The following is a 23972-nucleotide window of genomic DNA, read 5'->3' on the forward strand; positions in this document are numbered from 1 at the left end:
TGTATGTTTTCTATTGTAATTCTCCTAGGAACACAGGCAAAATATAAATTTATTAAACAAGTAATTAAATGGGAACAAAACTATAGGGAGTAGAGGAGTATAGTTAGAGCCCCAGACTGAGATCCTAGGGAACTGGGTTCAATTCTCACTATAGCTTCTTGGCAAGTCATTTAACCTTACATTGTCCCAGGTACAAAACCTTAGCTTGTATGCACACTAGTACGAGAAAGTACCAACATATAAAGTACATGGCATTACCTACATCTAGAAAAGGAGGAGGTAATTCCGGTCCTCGAGAGCCACAGGCAGGTCAGGTTTTCGGGATATCCACAATGAATGTGCATGAGATAGATATGCATATCAAGGAGGGTGTACATGCCATTCTATCTGTCTCATGCACATTCGTTGTGGATATCCCGAAAACCTGACCTGCCTGTGGCTCTAGATGACCGGAAATGCCTACCCCTGATCTAGAAGAACTATAGAAATAATTAGTAGCATCTAGAAAAAAGAACCAAGATCAAACAAAAACCGAATGGAAAAAAATCAACAAACAATACAAAAATCAACTAAGGGATAAGAGGAAAAGCTACTATACTAACCTCATAGGCACGGAAACCCAAGACTCCAAAAAAATATTCCAAATCCTGAAAGAATTAACAGACACCAAACCATACACAACCACCACGAATACTCCTCCACCATCACCCACCCTCCTAGCAGAACACTTCAAGAACAAAATTACCAACACCAGAACCACTCTCATCCTTAACCCATCCCATCAAAGCCCAATCACAATCCACCCTCCAGGAAAAGAGGCAACGGCAGCAGACAGAATTTGGACTCAATTCCCCAACATACAATGGTCAGAATTCAACAAATTCTACAAAAAATACAGCCATGCCTCCTGTGACCTCAACCATTGCCCCTCATATCTCCTTACCACCTCTAGTGTAAAATTCCGCACCACAATTCTTCAATGGATTCAATTCACGCTCACAGAAGGCACATTCCCTGCTGACCTCAGCGAAATCGTCATCACCCCAATCCAAAAAGATCCAAAAGCACCACAAAACCACCCATCTAACTTTAGACCTATAGCCTCAATTCCGCTATATGTCAAAATTATAGAAGGCCTAGTAGCCAAACTCCTCACCAATTACATAGATGACCACAACCTACTCCACCCCATGCAATCAGGCTTCAGAACAAACTTCAGTACAGAGACACTACTAGGCTCCCTTATGGATACCGTCAGACAACACCTTAGCACAGGGAAAAAAATGCTTCTCATACAACTGGACTTAACTGCGGCATTCGACTTAGTGGATCACAACATCCTTCTACAGATCTTAGACGCAATAGGCATCTCAGATAAAGTATACTCTTGGTTTGAAGGATTCCTAAAACTCAGAACCTACAGTGTAAAATCAAACAAAGAAAAGTCAGAATCCTGGTCAAACCCCTGCGGCGTACCACAAGGATCTCCACTATCCCCCACCCTCTTCAATCTCTACACTGCTTCTCTAGGAACGCATCTGGACAATATGGGCATAACCACCTATAGTTATGCAGATGACATCACCATCCTCATCCCATACGATCATCCTAAACCTAACATGACAGACAAACTTCACCAAACACTTGAAACAGTCTCAACCTGGATGAAAAATCACAAACTTAAACTCAACCAAGACAAAACCAAATTCATCCTTCTCGAAAATGACAAGATCCAAACCACAACCAACTTAGACATAAACGCAATCAAATATCCCATTCAAACCACCATAAAACTACTTGGCATGACCATAGACAGATGCTGCACTATGCAACCGCAAATAAATAAAACAATTCAGAAATCATTCGCAATCATGAGAAATCTGAGACAAGTCCGAAAATTCTTTGAAAGAACACAATTCCAACTTATAGTACAATCCCTAATACTAGGGATACTGGACTACTGCAACATCCTATTCCTTCCTTGCTCTGCAACTACGATTAGACAACTCCAAACAATCCAAAATACAGCTTTAAGACTCATCTACTCATTAAAAAAACATGACCACATCACTGAAGCCTTCATCAACTCACATTGGCTTCCAATCCAAGAAAGAATCCAATTCAAATTCTACTGCATATTATTCAAAACCCTACACGGAGACAGTCCATCATACTTGAACAATCGCCTCATCCAAGCAACCACTACAAGACAAAGAAAAACGCACGCCCCATTCATACCCCCCCCAATCAAGGAAGTAAAAAGAACAAAACTACACGACGGCCTCCTAGCCACCCAAGCCGCAAGACTGGACAACCAGATCTCCAACCTCTTGATGACCACCCCAGACTATAGGACGTTCAGAAAAGAAATAAAAACCAAACTTTTCAAGAAATTCCTGAAGCAGCAATAACATCACGACCGTTTAGTAACTCTAAAACTGACATTTGATCTACCCACTACTGCACTAACAATAACAAAAGAACTTCCACTATGACCACCTATTAACTCTTTGACAAACCACCTCACCCTCAACAACCTGCTAAATGTTTACAAGACCTACAACTTACCTCTCTAGCTAATCATTGTAACTCTGTCTTTTTTAAACTAACCTTTTGTAATCCGCCTTGAACCGCAAGGTAATGGCGGAATAGAAATCCCGAATGTAATGTAATGTAATGTAATTTCTAGAACTTATACCAGCAATAGAATTGCTCTTCATAAAACCAGCTGAATGTGGCTTTTATCACACAGAATTGTTGATCCTTGAGCATACCATGCACACAAGTACAGCAATAGGCATCTCATTAGCCATTTTAGTGATAAACTTTGGATATGAAATGTCCTCACATAGGAACCTAGAGATGATAGTGTCTGAAGGTGATGAAACAGTATGACAAGGCAATGGCTGCAACCAGAAGGATACTAGGCTGTATAGAGAGGTGTAAACAGCAAAAGGAAGGAGGTGTTGATGCCCCTGTGCAGGTCAGTAACATTTTGGAATGCCCTGGACATGCCCAAGCTCCTCCCATGGCCATGTCCTTTTTTGGGTTGTACACAAAGGGATTTAGATGGCCAGCATTATAGACTAAGGCCCTGTTTAACTAAGGTGTGCTAACTTATTTAGCGCGCTAATCGATGTAGTGTGCGCTAAACGCTAATGCGTGCATGTTAGTCTATGGACGTGTTAGCGTTTAGCACATGCTAATTGGTTAGCGCACCTTAGTAAAACAGGGGGTAACTCTTCAAATCAGTCCCCTGATGCATGCACAAATCCTAACTGTTGCCAATTAATATCAATAATTGGTTGCTCATTAAAGGCTCAATAACCAATTAAGTCGCATGCACATCTCGGAATTGCGCCCGAATCTGGGTGCCATATATAGAATCTGGCAGAATTTGATAAATCATTTTATTATTTTTATTGTTCATCAAGAGAATGCTAGATGCCTTTCTCTAAATGTACTTCACAATGCAAATAAATGAACAGTTACATTTCGTCGAGCCATAATTCGGGTTACACAGATATGTACATGTTTCTCAGTTAATGGAAATATGAAATAGAAGTTACGTCATTGTAATATTTTTCATCACCGGTTGCAAACAATTTTAGGATTACAGCTGAAATCAGACTCAAGGTTTTTGTCTGATTGGATTATACATGTAAATCGTTGTGCAACCAGTGAAGGAATTAATCGCTCAAAGCAAAAGAGATATTGTCAAAATAATTATCAGCATAACGAAGCATCTGCTGAATTGCGTGAAGTATCAGAATGTCACTGTCATAGTCCAGCTCAAGACTTGATGAATAATTTTTAATGGGGAGAATGTTGGAGACAGGGATTCCAAGGCGTGCTGCAGCTGTATGCACCTATACAAAAAAAGAGAAGTGGAAGTTACAAATTCTATAGTACAGATTTTTAATTTTCTTAGAAAATTAAGCTACTAGTAGGCTAAGTACATCTAATATGGGCTCTGATTACTAAAGGGCACTAGTGTTTAATCAATATCATATTTTAAAGGTGATTTTTAGTGTGTGCTTTCAACAAAGCACCATGCTAGCATTTAACTGTAAAAGAGAATATGCCCAGAATCTGGGAGAAACCACCACCATGTTAAATGCATGCTAACACGGTGAATTTTTTTTTAAACCACAACAGCAGTTAAAATTCCCTGTTAGCCTTAACACCCATTATGTTATTAATGAATGGGGCATCCCTTGGCCTCATGCCCCACCTTCATTCCCATCTCCCTTACTACATTTCCATAAACGTTCAAACGTTAAAATCCATATTGACTATCTAATGCGATTTAGTAAACATTCCTCTTTATGTGTCTGACATTAGTGGAATGTGATATTTTCAGCTATCCATTATCTATAGGCAAGACTTACCGACAGGGATCATTGGTGCCAATTTGGAATTTATCACAGACCCGGGTGCCAGTGAAGGAAGATCGCTGCTGCTCCCTATCATTGGTCGCCAATGCTGACCCCTAAGTTGAGACCCAGGAAGGGGAAACAAAGGGTTTGGGAGTGTGGTTTTTCTAGCAGGGTTTTCCTGGTGGGGCAGGGTTAGGGTGTCAGAAGGTTGGGTTGTTTGAAAAAGAGTCTTGATATTGAGTTGAGGGCTCTGGGGGAGCTCTTGATGTTGTGACCAGGGGTGTCGGGGGTTTTGATAATACGATTGGGAGGAGTACAAGGAAGGGATCTGATGCTTTGCAGTTTTATTGTCATTTTAAGTGGCATTTGTTAATTAAATTAGATGCTGGAAGGGCACCTAAGTTTAGGCATTGTTTCTAGAATTTCCCCCATAATGCATTATCAACTGAATGAAAATGGAATGAAGTGTGGTCAGCGAAGTAAAGTACATGTAGGGACTAAAGACTAGAGAAAGACACGGGGACAAATTTTCCCCCCCCCTCCCCGCAGGAACTCATTGTCCTGCCCCAACGAGTTCTTTTCCTGTCCCTGCCCCATTCCTGCAAGCTCTGTCCTCACTTGCACAAGCCTCAAACACTATAAAATCATAAGTGTTTGATGTTTGTATGGTTAAGGCAGAGCTTACAGAAATGGGGCAGGGATAAAACTCGTGGGGACGGGACAGGGAAATTGAGTTCCTGCGGGGACGGGGAAAAATTTGTCCCCATGTCATTCTCTACTACAGACAATGCATTAAGATCTTTGCACTTGATTTGTGCTCTCTGGCTCTCATTTTCACAGAGAATTTGTGAGGAGTTAGCCTTGGAAAATGAACTTTCAGGCCCGGATTCTGTATAGGAAGCCCCCCCGATCGCCGGCAGGAGGGTACCCAACGTCTCCTGCCGGAAGGCCACCCACCCGACACCCACGATCGCCAGCAGGAGGGTCCCCAAACCCTCCTTCCAGAGGACACTCCCTTTCGGACTCTCCTCCCCGCGCTAACACCCCCGATGACCCCCCTAACCTTCCCCCCCCCCCCCAACTAACCTATAATTGTTGGCCGGATGGATGTGTCTTGATGCCGGCTGGCTGGCAGACCCACCTTGTCGAAATGAGGTGAGCCCGCCCCTTTCTGGCAGCCCGCCCCTTTCTGGCCCATCCCCCATTAAGCCTAAATCCTGATTGGCCCAGGCTCTAGGAGCATTTTCCTGGCCTACATTGTAAGCATCTCTCCCTCTACTAGGGAGACAAGTAGGGCTACCTAAGGCCCTTAGGCGAGCTTAAGAAGTCTTGCGGGCTTTCCTAGGCTCCTGGAGGCGCCTTCAATATAGGCGGCCTGCCTGGGGAACATTTTTTTAAAAAACGTGAGTCTCGATTGGCTGATTAGACAGCTGTAGGACGCCTACAGCTGCCTAAAATCGGGATGCAATTTGCAGAATCAGGGCCTCAATGCCAAAGGATTTCCCTGCCTATGAGAGAAGAGTTTAATAAGTCTGTGCTTATTTTTGCCTGGGGGGGGGATGGGAAATTTATGTTTGTCCTTTGTTTGTATCAAATGTTTAGCGACTAAAGGGCGATCAGGATAATATGTATGTAGCTAATGTGTAAACCGCATAGTTTTATGCGGTATATAAATTGTTAAATAAAGTCAGTCTCTAAATTTGCACCTTACACACTGCCAATAATACAATAACGCACCTGCTTTTGAACAGCTCTACTCTTATATACTTCTCGAATATCTTCAGCAACAGTTGGACAAAGTTCATCTACTTTAGTTAACAAAAGTATATTTGGTACATCTGCAAAAAAAAATAAAAAAATACAATACCAATATATTATTACACAGCATTCAAGCATTTACTGCACTTCCCTGATTACTATTCCAGAGCTGAGGTGCAGACACTGGAAAGTTGTAATCTCAAAACCATTTTGTTCACAGAGGGGACCTTTAACTATGCTGCATAAGGCACTAACGTGTGCCTAACACAGCAAAAAAAAAAAATGGAGTACTGTGGGACGCATTTAGGGGTCCTGCGGTAATTTGTAAATCTGCACACGCGAACTGCGCACTAAATAATTTTTTCTAATTTTTTGAGGAGGCGTGCTAACCAGCCACATTAACACATGCTAAATGCCGGATTCTATACATATCATGCAAATTTACATGCACAAAATTTAGTGCTATCCCGAGATACATACACAACCAAATTGGCTAATGAGCCAATTAGCACCAATAATTAAATACTAAAAAACAATAATTGGCAAGTTTGGATTTACATATGCATCTTGCTATATATGAAAGTTCATCAACATACTAACGTTCCCCTAACCATATGACTTCTTAAAGATAATTGGAACATCTAAAGCTATGTATATTCAAATATAACCCCTCTTCATTACTGTAAATTTTAATTTGGACCATCAGAAGGCATGATCAAATGAATCCTTTTATCATTAGGCATCCACCACTTGGGACCTGGGTTGGCCACTGTTGGAAACAGGATACTGGTTTTGACAGACCTTTGGTCTGTCTCAGTATGGCAGCTTTTAGGTTCTTATGTGAGTCAAGTATGAGAATAATCAAGCCATTGTGACATCACTGATGAGGTTGGCTCTTAGGCATTGGTGGAATGAGGCATTATGACATCACCTCAGCTCTGGAAAGTTGCTACTCTTTGGGTTTCTGCCTTGTACTTGGGACCAGGGTTGGCCATTGTTGGAAACAGGATACTGGGCTTGATGAATCTTTGGTCTGTCTCAGTACAGCAATTCTTATGTTCTTACCACACTTTTGCATAGGTCCATTTTTTATTCTTTAATCATGAATTTTTCACTTCATCATTTCACACCTTTATCCACTGACTTTTATTATAAAACCTTAATTCTTCATCAAAATTATAAAAATGTTGTGCTTATCTCAGTTGATAAAATATGTACCGTATTTTTCACTCCATAAGACGCATCTGACCATAAGACGCACTCTAGATTTAGAGAAGAAAAACAAGAAAAAAAACATTCTGAACCAAATTCTCCATGCCAGGCTCTGCACCCAACCTCACACTCCTTGCCAAGCTTTGCACCTTGTCCCTCCTCCCTACCAGGCTCTGTATCCTATCCTCCCCCCCCCCCCTCTGGTGGTCTAGTGGTAGGCCGGGCCAGGGCACAGGGTGGGCAGGCAGCTAGGGACAGGGCCAGCAGGGACAGGGCATAGGGCAGGCAGGCAGAGCCCCTGTACCTGGTTTTAATCGCAGCAGGCTCCCATCCCCGGTACCTGGGTTTGGGTTTTTTTTGTTATTTTTAATTAAAAATGGTTGCCCCATACTGTTAACAGTATTTTCAGAATACAAAGAATTCAAAAATGAAAAACACTACACAACACAGAAAATGTTAAAACCTTAAAAAAAATATTTTTAAAAAACCACCCACAACCAATCCAATGCAGCAAACCATCCTTTTTATGGTGAGAATGGCAACATTTTGCGCTCAAGCACCCCATTAGATCACGTCACTTTACAAAAAAAACCAAAACAAAAAACTATCAGGTGCCCCTTCTAACAGGATCAATATTTTAAAATCATTCGGCACTCCTTCCCTTTCACCTTCAAAATAAATGAACAAAAAATCTGTCTGATTTCAATGCTAATTCCACCTGTCCCCATCCCATTTATAGCTTAGAGCAAGTTAACAGTATAGTCCTGAAAAATATTCCAATTCTTGCAATTAAAATAATAAGCATTTTGCAAAGCTAACGCAAAGGCAAAGAAAACTAACATTTAATCACTCATTCTTGCTCCAACACAGAGTAATGACTGTTGAAAGCCAACATGAATAATGCATGGGCCCATTCTACTCTTTTGGTTTGGGGGATAGAGAGAAAATAGTAGAATGGGCCCAAGCATTATTCATGTTGGCCCGTACCTGGTTATAATCGTGGCAGGGCACCCTCCCCCCATACCTGGTTTCAATCATGGCTGGATGGTCACGGCAGTAAGAGGCAGAGAGGCGAACAAGTCAGGCGTGAGATTTTCGCATGCCTACCTGGTCCCGCGCTGCTGCCTGAATGGCGCAGAAGGCCCAGAACTCCCGGTGGTGTGATAGGGATCCACGCCGAAATAATCGCTGTCTCAGGGCCCAACAGTCAGTTGTCTCCAACAAGGCTGATCCACCGGCTGTTGGCCAACGTTACACTCGTCTCTGGCTCCATCAGCCGCAGGCACTGGCTTCTCTTCTTCACTGGTCTCCGCTGAAACCCTGAGCAGAGGGAGAGGCTGGTGGCGGCAACACAAAGACTGCGCCCTCGCTGGTATACTGGGCATCCCCATAAGCCACCTCCTCTGTTGACCCACCTCCTGTTGACCCACCCTCCTCTGTTGACCCTCCGAGCTCTTCACAATGCACTGTTTTCACCCAGGCAAGCAGAACATCACTGACCTCCAGGTACCGGGGGGGAGGGGGTTGTGGTATTCACTCCATAAGACACATCCTTATTTCCACCCATTTTTTTAGGGGGAAAAAGTGTGTCTTATGGAGTGAAAAATACCATATATATCGACTTCATGATTGCTTTATTCTATGCTGTAAAATCCAGAGTCTGGAAGCATGGGTGGCGACCAGGCTTGGGAGCCTGGACAAACACATTCAGACAAAGACGAGGTAGCAACTCCAACACCCATAGGGATTTAATGGGCACTGGAGCGTTTGCAGCATGGTTTTGTAAAATGGGGGGGATGGGGGTAGTCTTAAGGTGGATTAGTGATAAAGTGCTTTTAAGGAGAACTAGGGTTTGCCTAGGCACTTTCTCATACTGAGGTTTTATGCAGTGGTGGAAAGTAATTCTCTATCCAAAAATTGGCATTTCAGGTACTTTACTTTAACTTATATTACTGATTAACTAATAATATCTTACATATTGGAAAAACACTACCTTACTACAATTATTTTACTGTTGGTAAAATGTCACTATGGGCTCCTTTTACAAAGCCACGCTAGCGGTTTTAGCGCATGCACCGGATTAGCGCTCGCTATAACGCGCGATAGCTGAAAATCTACCGCCTGCTCAAAAGGAAGCGGTAGTGGCTAGCGCGTACAGCAATTTAACGTACGCTATTTTGCATGTTAAGGCCCTAGCGCAGCTTTGTAAAAGGAGCCCTATGTTATTCCAACACCCATTGTTGTAACCCTCTCTCTCAGCAGAATGATTGATATTTTTACTGTTTGTTTCCTTCATTATTGGACTTTGTACTTTCATAATTTTGTTATTTAAAAATTTTTCTCAATAAAATGTCATGAAATTTGGAAAGTACTGACCTCATACTAGTACTTTGCAGATTGAGCTATTTTTTATAATCTGTGCTTATATGCTTAAAACATGAAACCTTTCTGTAGAACTCCGATTTTGGCTTCAGTCAACCAATTCTTGGATAAATTGAAGATGGGTATCTTCTCAGAATTACCCTTTTCATCTGTTAATAATTGACTGATACTCTCCCCCTTCCTCTGTTGGCATAAAATGTCCTGCCTCGGGGTCTGTACTGGTTCATCACCCCTTGGTAGTTCAGATGGGAACTGTGAGATGGATATTTTTTTTCTGTTGTCCTTGGGCTAAAGTTTCTCTAAAAAATCATCTGTAGATTCTTGTTGGACTTGTCAGGATTGATGTAAACAAATCCCGAGTGAATCCTCACTCGTTTCTTTCCCTGAATATCCGGGATCCAAATTGGATCCTCCAGGTGATCGAACAGTTGGTGCCGGCAACTGCGAGTGAGTTCTAACTTTAGTTCTTGATTTCAGGGATTGTGGACAATGGTCTAGTCCTAGAAATATTTTGTGATGTGGACATCTTCCTTTTATTAGAGGCTAACTTAGCTTTAGACCAAGGATAAATAGTGCCTTTCTTGTAGTCCTCCAAATCTCGAGTCATTTTATTATTCTTAGTCCTCTTGATATTCATCTTTAAAGTATCCAATTTCCTTTCTATACCATCCATGATACATTCAAAATTGCTATCCTCTTCTTTTAACTCGTTTACTTTCTCTTTTACTCAAACTCTAAGTGTATCATTACATTTCTTAGCAGTCTCAACTATCAGGATCATAAGATCCAAAGGACACTTGTTTAATATAACACACCAGTCATGAAGGAAAGACTCGACATCTAAAAAGACATGGTTCCTTCATGATTCGCAGGCCCCTTTGGATTCTCTTGACCCTACAATATTGCAAGATAGAAGCATAGTGTAATTCATTCTGAACAATATGTTTTTAAGTTTTATCACATTGGACCATTTATCAAAAATTGTCTCTTTATCAGGTATTGGTCCATCAATTTCTGGAATCTCTTGAAGGAGTCTTTGTAGACATTCCTCTGTATAACCGAGTACGTTATCCCAAGGTGCAAACAACATTGTGTCCTCAAAACACTATGACCAGAAAAACCAGGAGAAATCCTCTACAGTTCAATCAGAGACAAACAAAATACAGTAGAGATGTTCAGTAATGTTGGTGTGCTATTTTATTGAACTCTGTGCCATGGCTCGACATGCACATGTTTCGGCCAATATGGCCTACCTCAGGAGACTTATCACTAGTATAGTCAATGGTAAACTCAGCAGAACACTATAAATGCTACTTGGAAATCCTTATAGACCTCTGCACACACGAGAAGCAACTATCAAGGGACGAGAGGTGTGATGAACCAGTATAGACCATAACGAGGCAGGACATTTTATGCAACAGAGAAAGGGGGAGAGGAAGAGGATCAGAAAAGGGTAATTCTGAGAAGATACCCATCTTCAATTTAAAACATGAAACCTACCATATTGGTTGACTATTGTCCGCAATCTTCTTAGTTTGTCTTCCAGGTTTGTTGAAAGGATGCTAATCTTGCTTGCATCAATAACAAATACAACACAGTGAACCTTGTCCTTGAGAGATGGTGTCAATATATAGCCTGGAAAGTCTGGCTGAATGGAAGCAGCTGCATTAAACTGTAAAGAAAAATCATTTTTTAGACTCCACATTTGCAAATTTAAGGAAATAACTGCATATCATAAAGCTCATAAATCAAATACAATAACTATATTAGAAGATGAGTCACTAACGGGCCCACTAAAGCAATTAATAATAATTTAACATGTATACCACTATTGTGCTAGCTGGCTAGATTGCAGCTGAAATTTTCCTAAATATAGCTGGCTAAAATTTAGGCACCCTTTAATTAAACCACACGAGCGGGTGCCGTGTGGCAAATGCTTCGATGCCCATTCAATCCCCGTGGGCATCGGCACATTTCATGCACCGGTCCACGCTATCAGGCTTAGTAAACGAGGGTGGTTAGTCAGTGAGTTTTTAATACACTTAACCCTGCACAAAGGGAGAGCTAGATCGGCATTTCCCAAATCAGTCCTGGAGTATCCCTTTGCCAGTCAGGGATGGAGGTAGTGAATGCAAATCAAGCCCATGCATATTTATTGTGGATATTCTGAAAAATCTGATTGGCAAGGGGTTGCTCCAGGAATGGCTGGGGAAACACTGATGTAGATCACAGAGCAGGAGAACATTGAAAATCAGTGCTAGCAACTAGTGTGTTCCAATCCACTTTCGAAAGTATGAACAACTTAATCTAGCAGCCCAATGAAATTAATAATCTAGATGTGGTTACTTTGGGTTATAATTCATTAAAGAAGAAGCTGACATTTAGGGCAAAGAACGCACGTAAATAGCCTGAATGCCAGCCTATAACACATATGTGTATGTGCCTGTATTTCAGCTACATGCTATTCTATAAAATGGTGCCTATGTGGAATGGCGCATCATGTAAAGACAAGTATACAGATGGGTGGAATCTAGGCAGAGTGCACATTTATGTATGTAAATTGCAGAATACTAGAATTTAGATGTGTTTTTATAACAACCTAGACTAGATTCTCAACGCTGTCCTGGGGGACCCCCAGCCAGTTAGGTTTTCAAGATATCCCTAATGAATATGCATAAAGACATATTTGCATGCCTGTCTCCTCCACTATATGTAAATCTTTCTCATGCATATTCATTAGGGATATCCTGAAAACCCAACTGGCTGGGGGTCCCCTAGGATAGGGTTGAGAACCACTGACCTAGATGCAAGCAATTCATGTGCCACCTCTAGGACAGGTCGGAGCAACTCTGAGACAAGATTTTCAAATTTAGTGAGTTTGCATAATATTCTCTCTAATTGGCTAAATAAGTATGGACAGCTTTTTTAAATCTAATCACACACGTTTTATGAACTTAGATTGACCAGACATTTAACCACACTTCATCAGATATTAAGTTAATTGGTTAACTTTGTCCACTCTGCTACTGATAAATATTGACTATCTTGGTTTGAATTATATGGCAAAAATACCTACCAGATATCTGTCAGGTACATGACCTTGTAAAATTTTTGATACGTCCTCAACTTCTAGCCCTGCTCCTGTTTTTTCCTCCAGTCCCATTGAGTCACACAAAATAATGGGCAGAGCCTTTCCGGCCTTTCCATCTTTAAGAGTATATGTTCTGTACTATAAAAGCAAATGCAAAAATACATAGAATTCAATACTGCAAGATACAAATAGTAAGAACTGTTCAAGAGTAGATCATGGAGTTAATACCCGTGAAAGAACAAAGGCTATATAATTTTAGATGATACAGTTTGCACACACAATATAAGAAATCAAGATACTGGGAAAGAAAGCTTTTAAGGTCAAAAGTGAATGTTAATATATTCTAGAGTGGAGAAGAGATTAAATGAAAGACTTCTGATAGTGGGGGGGAGGGGTAAGCTGCTTGAGGGAGCCTTACCTGTGTATCTTTTCACTGTGTGAAAATCCTCCTTGACCCTGCTCAAGTACACTGGAAGAGTTTGACATTCTCTTCAGGACTGAGGGTGCCTATGCTTTGGGCCAGTGATTGCTTTTATATGGAAGGATGACCCTCTAGCCATAATACTGTGAGACTACTATTAGGGAAAACAAAAAACCTCTGTGGAGTGACGATGTTCCTAAATGGACTTTATTTGAAAGTATCAAAGTTCCAAAGGTACACTGAAATCATCTTCTTCAGGGGTCCCTATAAAGGTGAGTACGTGGGAAACAATTGTGTGGTGAGCCGGAAGTGAGACACTGCTTGCATTTGCAATGCTTTTTTCATTGCAAATGTAAGCAGTGTCTCACTTCCGGCTCACCACACAATTGTTTCCCATGTACTCACCTTTATAGGACCCCCAGGGACCCCTGAAGAAGACTTTTTGTCGAAACGCGGACTATGTTGGGTCCTGTATCCCTAGCGGACTAGGTCCTTTAAGGCTTTTATGTGGATGATTTATTTTTATGTGGATGATTTCAGTGTACCTTTGGAACTTTGACACTTTCAAATAAAGTCCATTTAGGAACATCGTCACTCCACAGAGTTGGGTTTTTTATTTTGTTTTCTCTGGATTTTCTTCTTTGTGGATATTTTGGGGTCAATTCCTTTAGTTTTTTGCAGACTACTATTAGGGGTCATTTGCATCATTTTGAAACCCCGAGCCAAACAGGATGGAACCAGAGGGGAAACATCTCCCGCCCTGTTCCACTAGACTAGCAAGAAGGGACTGTTGGGGAATGGAAGGGGGTCTATGGTTTGAGGTGATTGCTCCATTGGAAAGAGGGCTGAGCGTTGGTAGGAGGCCTGTAGCAGAGGGGAAGAATCTTCTAAGGGATGGAGTGCTTGATCAGGAAATTGAGTTAGGGGTTCCTTTCCTTGGAGGAGAAATCAGATTGGGCAGAATAGGGATTGAGGACACTGCCTTCTTGCACTCCTTGGTGTCTTCACATTTTTATAATATTATTTTCTAGGAAGCTTTTTAATAATATACATGCATAGAATTTAGCAAGCAAAGGGATTAGTAAACTGCATTGACAATAACCTGAATTGTCAGTAAAGCAGCATAACATAGGATGTTGGTGTTTTTTTACCACAGTACATGCTAAATACTGAGAAGCATATCAAGCAAAAGCATCTCAAGTTTCAAGTTTATTAAAATTTTGATGCAACACTAATCATGAATTCTAAGCATTTTACAATTTGTATTATTTTAAAAAAGGGGGAAACATTAAACAGATAAGAACTGACTGAACAATACTTGACAAACTTTAAAACAATAGGAAAGTGAGAAGAACTATAATTTTAAAAGCTAAGATAACATGAAAGGTAAACAACAATAGGGAAGCTAGGGGATTATTATGCAAAGATTTAGCTTGCGCTAAATCTGGTAAACTGCATTACTGATGGAAAATTAAGTGGTTGCACACGGAGCCACCCCTGGACTTAATGGAATGTTAACACAAGATCTGAAGAGCAACTTAAAGGGGTCAGTAGTTTTATCAAATTCTCTCTCCACCTATCCATTTTCCAAGAAGAATACCCCACCCCTCAATCCAGATCCCTTCTGCAAGAAGAGGTCTTCCTGAAATCCCCAGCACTCATGCAAGGTCTCAACGGTGAGTATCAACCGTTTTCCAACCACTCTCTGGGTGAAGAACTTCCTTACGCATGTACAGAATCTATCCCCTTTCAACTTTAGAGAGTGCCCTCTCATTCTCCCTACCTTGGAGAGGGTGAACAACCTGTCTTTATCTACTAAGTCTATTCCCTTCATTATCTTGAATGTTTCAATCATGTCCCCTCTCAGCCTCCTCTTTTCAAGGGAGAAGAGGCCCAGTTTCTCTAATCTATCACTGTACGGCAAGTGGTGAGACAGCAGTGATCCCATGGTTTTCTTGACCATGTGGCTCGCGAAGTTAAAATCGTGGCCTCAGATGCCTAGAAGGTTTTGTGGCTGCCATTTTAACTAAGGGAGCTACCAGGGAAAGAGTATCTGGGATCATACCTATCCCCCAACTATCTAGCAGGGAAACTTCCAGATGTTGAGTGGATTCCAGGTTGTAGGTTTTTGCTTTTCTTTTGAGTATTTAGTTCATACCATCTCAGTAGTAGTTTACAATCAGTTACTCATAGGTATAAGGTTCTGGGGCAGCTCTTTTCACAAAAGGGTCTAGGGCAAGAAATTCCAAGTGGGAGCGCTTCCTGGAAAAAGATCAGAAGGGTATGAAGTTCTGGGTGGAAAAGCGCATATTGGAAATGGGATTTGGGAGGGGAGAGTCAGGAAGTTCCAGAGGGAGCTCTTCTTCTTACAAAAGAGATTGGAGTGGGAGAAGGTTTTTTTTTATTGCTGGCCACACCCTTTAGAAGATAATGCAACTGATCTTTGTGTTGCTATTGTGAGGAACACATGTTATTCCTGGCTGCAGCAATGCAAAAGTAAAATTATCGTGTTATGTAAAGTTACAGAGTCACAGTGTAAATTTTTCTGCGGTAAAATGGTACATGATATTCCACTTTACCACAGCTTAGTAAGTAAGGGCCAAAGATTGGCGCCATCTGTTCTAAATGGTCTGGTATTAATTCAGATTATTTTGGCAGCTATGGACTCCTCTCATTCTCAAAAGTGAGCAGAGTAAATAATCTCTTCATTTATTCCAGAGCAGCAGAACTGTGGTCTTCAAGGTCTGCATTACTGCAACATAGTTTACCTTGCAGGTATTTAAAAAAAAAAAATCTTTCCAGACTAAGAATTATCTAAAACACTGCAGTCATACTCATTTTTGGCCTAAAGAAATCTGACCATATTACAGATAGACAAGGGTGACCCGGTCTGGATTTTCAGAAGGCATTCGACAAGGTCCCACATAAACAAACTACTTCGAAAAATTGCGAGCCATGGAATCGAGGGTGAAATACTCACGTGGATTAAAAACTGGTTGGCGGATAGGAAACCGAGAGTGGGGGTTAATGGACAATACTCGGACTAGAAAAGCGTCACGAGTGGAGTGCCGCAGGGTTTGGTGCTTGGACCCGTGCCCTTCAACATATTTATAAACAACCTGGAAATTGGTACGACAAGTGAGGTGATAAAATTTGCAGACGATATGAAGTTATTCAGAGTAGTGAAGACACAGAAGGACTGCGAACACCTGCAACATGACATAAACACGCTCGAGAAATGGGCCGCGACATGGCAAATAAGGTTTAACGTGGATAAGTATAAGGTGATACACAAATACAGGATGTTCAGTGCAGTACTCGGAGAGACCTCCCAGGAAAGAGACTTGGGAGTACTGGTCGACAAGTCAGCCATCCGCGCAATGCGCGGCGGCAGCGAAAAGGGCGAACAGAATGCTAGGAATGATTAAGGGGATCACAAACAGATCGGAGAAGGTTATCATGCTGCTGTATCGGGCCATGGTACGTCCCCACCTGGAATACTGCGTCCAGCACTGGTCGCCTTACATGAAGAAGGACACAGTACTACTCGAAAGGGTCCAGAGAAGAGCGACTAAAATGGTTAAGGGGCTGGAGGAGTTGCCGTACAGTGAGAGATTAGAGAAACTGGGCCTCTTCTCCCTTGAAAAGAGGAGGCTGAGAGGGGACATGATTGAAATATTCAAGATAATGAAGGGAATAGACTTAGTAGATAAAGACAGGTTGTTCACCCTCTCCAAGGTAGGAAGAACGAGAGGGCACTCTCTAAACTTAAAGGGGGATAGATTCCGTACAAATGTAAGGAAGTTCTTTTTCACCCAGAGAGTGGTGGAAAACTAGAACGCTCTTCCGGAGGCGGTTATAGGGGAAAACACCCTCCAGAGATTCAAGACAAGTTCCCGATAAACCAGAACGTATGCAGGTAGGGCACTGGTCTTTGATCTAAGGGCCGCCACGGAAGCAGACTGCTGTGCTGATGGACCACTGGTCTGACCCAGCAGTGGCAATTCTTATGTTCTTACCGGGATTTGCATTGGTTGCCAGTAGAGGCACGTATGACCTTTAAATTGGGATGTATTTATTATAGAGTATCCCTAGGTCAAGTTCCATAATATCTGGTTAACTCTTTCTATATTTCGACACAAAGGTTATCTCGTAAAACTCATGCTCTTTTCACCCGTTTCGGGTTATAAATTTAAAAAATATCATGAGCGTATTCTTTGTTATCAAGTTGCCACTTTGGATAAGGATTTCAAACAGTTACTATTGTCCTCTGTTTCTTATTTAGCTTTCTGTCTTATTTAGCTTTCTGTCTTTATCTGTTTTTAAGTCCATTATTCTAATTTGTATTTTATCTGTATCCCATGTATTAGCTCACCTTGTTGTGAACCGCCTAGAACTTTTTCGGTATAGTGGTATATACAAATAAAATTATTATTATTATTATTTACATTTTAGGAAACAATTAAAAACTTATTTGTTTTCCAAATTCTTGTGTATCTAACTGCTAACTTTCAGGCTCTTTTCATTCAATTGTATTTAATCTTTTGTTAACCGCATAGAACTTAACAGTTATGCAGTCTAGAAATTGCTTTTATGTTATGTTATGTTTTTATAGTATTTGGAATAAGAAACAAGTAAATCAATTCATCCAAGACTGCATACACCGCTTTCTGCGAAAGCCTATGGGGCTCATAATCAAAAGAGAAAAACGTCCAAAAACCAGCCTAAGTCGGCACCTGGATGAACATTGTCAAAATACGTCCAAGTGCCGATAATAAAAATGGATTTCTAAACGACCCAGGCCTTCATAGTGCCGCTCAACGTCCAAAGCTAAACGGGGCATTTCAGGAGGAGTGTCGAGGGCAGGATTTGGGTAGGACGTGGGCAGACTCAGACTTAGTCGTACTGCATGTATAACTGAAAGTTATACAGCACAGGATCGACGGAACTTGGACCCACCTAAAGTGACCCGATAAGCACTGAAAACACATAATACAGACCCCCCCCACACTACCCAGTGATCACCGCCCCCCCCCAATAAAAATATTAATCACAACTTGGCAATTGTGCCCCCAGAACATCATCACCTGGCAGCCTGGCATAGAAAAGCCTAGTCATGCTGCACAGAGGCGTCTTAAGCTGTCTTGGGGGTGGGTTAAGGACCCATGGAGAGGAGGACCCAAGCTCATAAGCCCCTGTAATCACTGCATTGATATTGAAACATGTGCACTCCCCTATACACCCCCAAAACCCTTTTTTACTGGCATATAAGTGGCTCCTGCAACCTTAAGGGCTATTGGGGTGGTAGATAAGTGGTCTAGGGGATTCGAGAGGTGGTTTGGGGGGCTCACCATGACCTATAAGGGAGCTGTAGTGAGGAGAAGATATGGCACCCTTTTTGTGAAGTTCACAGCTGTAAAGTACCCCACTATTTAGGTGCCACGTCTGGGTGTTCAGTCCATCACTTTGCAAACCCCTCCCACGTCCAACAGGGTTTGTTCTAGACGATTTTGACTTGGACGAAAAGTTGGACGAAAATGTGGTATAAAGATGGACAATTTAGCAACTTGGACGGTCAGATTAACAGGACATATACTTAGACGATTTTCAAAACAAAAAAAAATGTGGATGTATTTTTCGAAAATGTGTCCTAAGCTGTTTTTTGATTTGAACGACTTGAGACTTAGACAAAAACGGATTAGACGTTCCTTTCGATTATGCCCCTCCACATTATTACTAATCATTAAATTTTCTTACTTAGGAAAAAATACTAACCTTTTTAGTAACACTTGTGCTGTCAGAGCCTGCTATGGCTTGGCATGTCACATGACCACGGAAAACTGAATTGACAGAGTTGAAGAAGCTGGATTTTCCTGCACCAACTGGACCAATCATCAGAATTCGAACTTGGGAAACTGGGTTTAAACAGCTTTTATAACTTCTAACAAATTCCTTTAAACTTTTTCTTTCCCTGTTGGGACAACATGAATTTTTAGCATTAGAATATGACAAGAGCTGTAAATTTTCAAAAGATACTACCTACTGGCAAAATTGATCAAGTGGGTGGATATCAGAGGTATGACACCAATGTCCTGCTTAGGAAGTGTATAGAAAAATAGAAACTTGATTTTTCACTTGCATTGTCAAATCAGATTATATGAAAAACTATCAATATTGTCTACAACTGGGATTCTCATATTCTATAAGAATCTCACCTTCCTTGCTTTTCTTATCTCTCTGCAGAACACTCGACTTAAGTGCGACTCATACTTAAGAACCTGGTTGTGAGACTTCATTTGATTTCACTGAGCAGCACTTCCAGTGGCATAGACTCCTACACTTCTCCTGCAGCAGATTCTGGAATGATGCATTGCCACATTAAGAATTCCTAGGAGCGTCGGAGCATTTACCTTGCCGGCCCGCGCTAAAAACCTCTGGCGCCATTTAGTAAAACCCAGTTTTTATTTGTTTTGTAGAATCTATCACTTAGGTGATATCATATTCATACACCAAGTGGGTATGTATTAAATATTCCACCTTCTTTTATTGATATATCTGCTTTTATATGGCTATCCTTATGTTTTATATTTGACTTTTTGTGTTCTTAATTTTATGTTTGTTTTGTGGTAATATTATGTATCTATTTATTTATTCATACAATTAATGGTTTTACCCCGTTTTACAAAGGTGCGCTAACCAATTAGCGTGCGTTAAACGCTAACGCATCCATAGACTAACATGCACGCATTAGCGTTTAGCACATACTAATTGGTTAGCGCACCTTAGTAAAACAGGGCCTTAGGCCCACTTTTACTAAGGTGTGCTAACCGACTAGCGCGCACTAAACGCTAACGTGTGCATGTTAGTCTATGGATGCGTTAGCGTTTAGCATGTGCTAATTTGATTAGTGTGTGCTAATCGGTTAATGCACCTTAGTAAAAGAGGGGGTTTTAGTCTTTGTACCTTTTAAGCTCATGATTATATACTAAAGTTGTTTTGTATCTATTAACAGTTCTTATAGCCTCTGATGCAGCCCATGGAGTGGGCAAAACATGGCTGTGTCAGGCTACTGTTGATTTTAAGTATAGTTCCTTAATAAATATCTATTTAAAGTATTCCAACTGATCTGCTTCTTTTTTCTACTGCTTTAAAAATAGTAAAAATTTAGCATCTGAAACTTTCTCTTAGTTGCTCTTCTCCTAGTTGACCACTAGATGGTGATGAAGACTTCTTATCAAGCACAGGATAGGAAATAGCTCGCTGACAACTGTGCATGTTGGTTTTCTCGCTTGCTGGGGGGAGTGAGGGATCTGTGTTTTTATTGGGGGGGGTGTTGTAGGTGGGACAGGGGGCAATAACCGCATGAAACTTCTTGATGACTATCTTTTTGTTGTATAACATTCTTTGCTTGATCTCTTTGACTGTATTTAAATGTGGTTCTGGCTTTGTTTGGTTCTGTTATGGATTTGTCATCAATAAAATATTATTTGACTTAAAAAGAAATTCAGCAAATAAACTACAGACACTGCAGTATGTTTTATCTTAAAAAAAAATTGCAAATATTTTAACAGATAAGGTTCTAGGTTTTAATTCTGATTTTAGGTGTATTTACTCACCTTCTCCAAAATCTGAGTTTAGGGCATAAGAATAGCCTTACTGGGTCAGACCAATGGTCCATCAAGCCCAGTAGCCCGTTCTCACAATGGTCAATCCAGGTCACTAGTACCTGGCCAAAACCCAAGGAGTAGCAACATTCCACGCTACCAATCCAGAGCAAGCAGCGGCTTCCCCCATTTCTTTCTATGGACTTTTCCTCCAGGAACTTGTCCAAACCTTTCTTAAAATCAGCTACGCTATCCGCTCTTACCATATCCTCTGGCAATGCATTCCAGAGCTTAACTATTCTCTGAGTGAAAAAAATTTCCTCCTATTGGTTTTAAAAGTATTTCCCTGTAACTTCATCGAATGTCCCCTAGTCTTTGTAATTTTTGACGGAGTGAAAAATCGATCCACTTGTACCCGTTCTACTCCACTCAGGATTTTGTAGACTAGATTAGAAGTCAGGAAAAGCAGCTATTTCCCTATACAAGAATGCATCTCCTTCAACAGGTCTGTATCAAAGGATGAGGCGAGTTCTCAGTTCCCCCCAAATGCTTTGAAAATGCAATTTGCTTGATGTTTTTCTGTCATCTATCATAATAAAACCCTAAGTGCGCATGCGCACTTACAACTTCGTGATCCCTGCCTCCGTGATCTGTAGCTCTGTGGCAGTGTTTGACGCGTTCAGCTGGAGCCTGCGGCGGTTTGTGTGCAGCGGCCCCTTTTCCCTTTGCTTTATTTGCAGCGTGCAGCAGCGGTGGCGGACCGGGGGGGTATGAAGCAGCGATAGGCCAGACTATAGGTAGCAGCAGTGGGGGCCGGTATGGGGGGGGCAGGCTTTGGCGCTGGAGGAAGGCAGGCAGGCTGGCTTTAGCGGTGCAGATAGGGAGGTAGGCTGGCTAGGATCAGGGGAAGGGGTGGGACAAAGGCTGGAAGGCAGTGAGGGGGGACATAGGAAGGAGCACTGAGGGCACTAAGGACTTGAGAAGGGGCACTAGGGACAATAAGGATATGGGAAGGGGCACTAAGGACATAGGAAGGACGCACTAGGGCACTAAGGACATGAAAAGGGGCACTAAGGACATAGGGGCACTGGGGCACTAAGGACATGGGAAGGCACTGGGGCACTAAGGACATGGGAAGGGGCACTAAGGACATAGGAAGGAGGCACTGGGGCATTAAGGACATGGGAAGGAGGCACTGGGGGCACTGGGGGCACTAAGGACATAAAAAGGAAGGAGGGAGGGAATAGAAAGGGACAATTGTTGGGCCTGAGTGTAGAAAGCAGCCAAGGAGAGAGAGACAGAAAGAAAGAAAGACAGCGGAAAAGGAGAGAGAGAAAGAAAGAAAGACAGACAGATACATCTACTCTAGCACCCGTTAATGTAACAGGCTTAAACACTTATCTTTAATAAAGCGATTGGTAGAGCTACTTTTTATTTCATTGAGCCAGTCTATCTAATCTGGATTCTCAAACTTTATTCATTTTTCTTTTTAATATGCTTGTGAGGGGAGGGGCAGGGACAGGTTTAACTTTCTTTTGCCTTTTTTTTCCCCCCCCCTAAGGTTCTAAGATGTTCTTATATTGAAAAGAAAACTGAATGGAATTCCACACCCAGATGCAGCTTTATGTCTTTGCTTGGCTAAACAGGCAAGCAAAAAACTCTGACAAAAACTGTCAAAATGTCATATAACAAAGCAAAAAGGCATTGACAGTGCCCAATATTAGATTCTCAAGAAGTGTATAGAAAGATGAGAGTAATAAATAAATGAATAAATAAATAAATGTGAGACACCTCAGTACGGGCCTAGGTGTATATCGAGTGACTTTTTTGGCCCCGGGCAGAAACTCATAGGTGACCAGCACCAGGTTTTAAACCTAAATAAGCTCTGCTCCGTACATCATTTGGTCTCGATTGCCACTAATAATAAATATTCTGCTTAAACTCGACAGTGATCTTAACCATCCGAGATAATAAACACCTTTTACTATACAGTTTTTCTGGAACCTCAGGCCACCACTCAGAGCTCAAACTCGTTCATTGCTCTAAGCTTTATGTGGAAGCTCCTCATTGGATCCTTTTATATTTTTTTAAAGCCTCTTTTTGCTTTTGTGATTAGTTTTTTGTTAAACAATTTTATAATCAGACTCAAAGCTTAAGACATTAAGCAATACTTAGCTCGATCTTGTGGTCTTTGGCTACGGGGGACTTCATACCAACATGTTTCGCTAAACAGCTTTATCAAGGTTTAACCCCTTTCAAATTTACCGCCAAGACTTGTGACCACTTATCCACTTAAGCTTTGAGTCTGATTATAAAATTGTTTAAGAAAAAACAAAAAACTAATCACAAAAGCAAAAAGAGGCTTTAAAAAAATATAAAAGGATCCAATGAGGAGCTTCCACATAAAGCTTAGAGCAATGAACGAGTTTGAGCTCTGAGTGGTGGCCTGAGGTTCCAGAAAAACTGTATAGTAAAAGGTGTTTATTATCTCGGATGGTTAAGATCACTGTCGAGTTTAAGCAGAATATTAGTGAAAAAATCACCTTAAAAAATATCATAATAATAGTTGTGCATAGCAAACTAATAATAAATATGCACAAGCGGTCAGTGAAAAACTCAGAATAAATGGTATTCAAATTTAACTGAGTAACAAGTCCATTAGGGCCAATCACTGGGCACTAAAAATATTGGTGGTCACTGGCAACAATATGAATTTACAGAACACTCCATTTGTTTACCGCAAACACCTCGCAGCTCTATGCGGTTAACATAAAGAGAACTGTGCATTCACAGAGAATTTCAAAATAACAATGGATACATAATATTACGTCTACATTATTTCCCCCCAAATTTGAATAAGTATGTTTTGAACATTTTCCTCTAATGATCAGAAGATCTATGCATCTTACCACGCACTGTTCTATAAAGATGCACGTGTATGTTTTTTAGCCGCAACTGAAAAGGGGACATGGTCACAGGAGGGGCATGGATGGGTCAGGGACGCTCGCTAAAGATGCATGCGGTATTGGTGACGGGACTAAATCGCGCGAGACAACGGCGCGCCGACAACTGAGCGCAAGGTTGAAGGCGTGCCGAAGAAAAGCACTATTTTAAAGGGCTCCGAC

General features: G+C 41.3%; 1 protein-coding gene across 2 annotated transcripts in view; it reads right to left on the minus strand.

Moving 5' to 3' along the window:
- Nucleotides 1–3396: 3396 nt before the first annotated feature.
- Nucleotides 3397–23972, minus strand: part of IFI44L (interferon induced protein 44 like) — a 34340-nt gene continuing 13764 nt past the window's right edge. For both annotated transcript variants that reach the window (XM_033915887.1, XM_033915888.1), the window contains exons 4-8: nucleotides 19019–19214; nucleotides 12808–12960; nucleotides 11232–11403; nucleotides 6117–6217; nucleotides 3397–3869 (exon numbers count right to left, since the gene is read on the minus strand). In XM_033915887.1, coding sequence (XP_033771778.1) covers nucleotides 3690–3869; nucleotides 6117–6217; nucleotides 11232–11403; nucleotides 12808–12960; nucleotides 19019–19214 — 802 coding nt within the window. In that variant the 3' untranslated portion in view covers nucleotides 3397–3689. The remainder of the gene's footprint in view (nucleotides 3870–6116; nucleotides 6218–11231; nucleotides 11404–12807; nucleotides 12961–19018; nucleotides 19215–23972) is intronic.

The sequence above is a fragment of the Geotrypetes seraphini genome, chromosome 12, assembly GCF_902459505.1.
Source record: "Geotrypetes seraphini chromosome 12, aGeoSer1.1, whole genome shotgun sequence".
In the NCBI taxonomy this organism is placed as follows: Eukaryota; Metazoa; Chordata; class Amphibia; order Gymnophiona; family Dermophiidae; genus Geotrypetes; species Geotrypetes seraphini.